Source organism: Trypanosoma theileri (genome assembly GCF_002087225.1).
Source record: "Trypanosoma theileri isolate Edinburgh chromosome Unknown TM35_Tth_50_V1, whole genome shotgun sequence".
NCBI classification, from domain to species: Eukaryota; Euglenozoa; class Kinetoplastea; order Trypanosomatida; family Trypanosomatidae; genus Trypanosoma; species Trypanosoma theileri.
This window is the reverse complement of record NW_021639892.1, coordinates 113029-115215: the sequence shown is the minus strand read 5'-3', so window position 1 is coordinate 115215 and position 2187 is coordinate 113029. Positions and strand designations below refer to the sequence as shown.

General features: G+C 41.1%; 2 protein-coding genes across 2 annotated transcripts; both read left to right on the top strand.

Moving 5' to 3' along the window:
- Positions 1-36: 36 nt before the first annotated feature.
- Positions 37-669, top strand: TM35_000501450 (uncharacterized protein; the record flags this gene model as incomplete). The annotated part of the gene is made up of 1 exon (XM_029030592.1): positions 37-669. One exon carries the CDS (start codon positions 37-39, stop codon positions 667-669), a length of 633 nt encoding a protein of 210 aa, XP_028878157.1.
- Positions 670-1211: 542 nt separating this feature from the next.
- TM35_000501440 (uncharacterized protein) lies at positions 1212-1595 on the top strand (the record flags this gene model as incomplete). The annotated part of the gene is made up of 1 exon (XM_029030591.1): positions 1212-1595. The coding sequence occupies one exon, from the start codon at positions 1212-1214 to the stop codon at positions 1593-1595; it is 384 nt and encodes a 127-aa protein (XP_028878156.1).
- Between the last annotated feature and the right edge of the window lie 592 nt (positions 1596-2187).

Here is a 2187-nt window from a genome sequence, read left to right as displayed (position 1 = left end):
TACGGAATAGCTGCTCGGCAGCTATTAATTGATTTTATGTACTTGTACAATAATTTGACGTCAGAAGCAAAAGAAATAGAGGAAAAAAAAGAGGAGAAACTACAAGCATTGAACACTATTCACAAAACGGTAGAGGCGTCATTCAATTATACGGATAACGTGAGTCTGGATATATACGCGTTCGACGGCATCCATGCCGAAGAGGATGCACAGACGGCGGCACGAAAAGCTGAAGCTGCAGTGAAGCCTGCGGAGACAGCTGCTAACCTTTTAAATGAGGCCTTAGGGAACCTCACTACTGCAATTAATACTGCAAAGAAGAGAATTGAAGAAATAACACCAGAGGAAAACAAAGGATCACCGAATAACACAGGGAATCAGAGTGTCCCCAGCGACTCTACCACTAACAAGCAACCATCTCCTGCCAGTACGACTGCTGTGTCAGGCTCAGAAGAAACCAATTCCACTACTACTCCGCCGAGCTCCGAGAACACCACGACAGAAACACCAAACACCACTCCATCTCCTTCACCCAACGTAGAGATCAACACTATTGCTTCCACTGTAAAGAAGAATGCCAATGCTGACAGCAGTGTCAGTCCTGTGTGGATGCGCACTGCAGCACCGCTGCTGATTGTGGTTGTGTTGTTCTCCGCTACCCTCTACTGAATGGTGGGACTCATCTGAGGACAAATAATAATAATGGTAATACTAACATAGTCATAATTGCGTATATTCCCAATGGGTAAATGAACTAATAATCTGTTTAACAGCTTTCTCTTTTAATTCGAATATCTTTTTTTTTTACTTTTGTGTGTGTGTGTGTTCTTTTTCTAATAATTCCATTACTTGCTTTTTCCGTTGTGTGTAGAACACTGGGCTGTTCTGCTCACTGACGGTATACATCCCTTGCTAGTACATACAGATTTGTGTGTGTAGTAATTTATTACATAAACTACAGCCATGGAGTATTGTGTGTGTTTGTGTGTTTGGCTCTCTCTCTCATTTGGGTAATGTGTTGGGTGTTTTATTTTTCCATTAAGGGGTACATATTATTATCATACAAGCGGAATATTCCTTTTTCTTGCTTTACTGTGGAGTTGCTATTCTCTCTCTTTTCCACTGTGAGTATTTGTTATATTGCTGTATGTTTGTCTCAATTGGTTCCTTTATTTCTTTTTCCTTGTATTAGTCTATTGAAGTAAACAACAATGACAAAGGCTGTAATGGTGAGGTCTTACCTGCTCTATTTACTAACTCTTGCACTCTGTTGTGCTTGTGGGTTGGTATTTGCTGATCAAACGAAACCTGTTATAGCTACTGGTAATCAGCTCGTTGTTTGTTTTCCCCCTTCGGTTCCTATTCTTCTTACTAATGGATCTTACAAGTGTGGTAGCTGCAGTGAACTCGCGCAACAGGACTCTAAATTATGCTCTGGCGTTTTGAGAGAAGAAAAGAAAGAAATGTTAGAAGAACACCAGATGGCTTCAGATCGAAGAAAGAATGAGAACGCTGTACATCAGGTCTCCCGTGAACCCACAAATAGAGACGGCAGCATCCCATCAGTTAATTCCGTGANCCCATGTTACTGCTGACTCAAAACCACATCCTACTACAGATGCATCACCTAGTGAAATAACTCAATCTGGTCTATCTACTGGTGATTCAAACACATTAAATAACACGAGCACAGAACCCAACAGTACCACTGATAATGTGACAACGGCAGAGAATGAATCAACAAATGGTGTCGCTACTGTGGTTGCATCAGCAGAAGGGAACACCACAGCGAACACGACCTCTGTTACCCTCAATATCACCAGTAATGAGGAGTCAACTTCAACTACCACCACCACCAATACAATTCCTCCTATCCCTGGAATCAGCAATAACACCATAGTGCCAAATGTAAAGGGTGATGCAGACAGCAGCAGCAGTATGAGCAGTTCTGTATGGGTGCGTGTACCACTACTGATTGTGGTTACACTGGCCTGTATTCTTGTGTGCTGATTGAGTGGTGGTGTGGTGTGACTCAGGTCATCCTATGTTTTTTTTTTCTTTTTGCATATAATCCCTACAGTCTAACTAATCTTCCACCTGTTGGGATATTCTTCTTTTTTGTTTTTTAGTGTTAATGTATTTTGTGTGTGTTTTTACTCTCTATATTTATCCTATAATAATTATTAT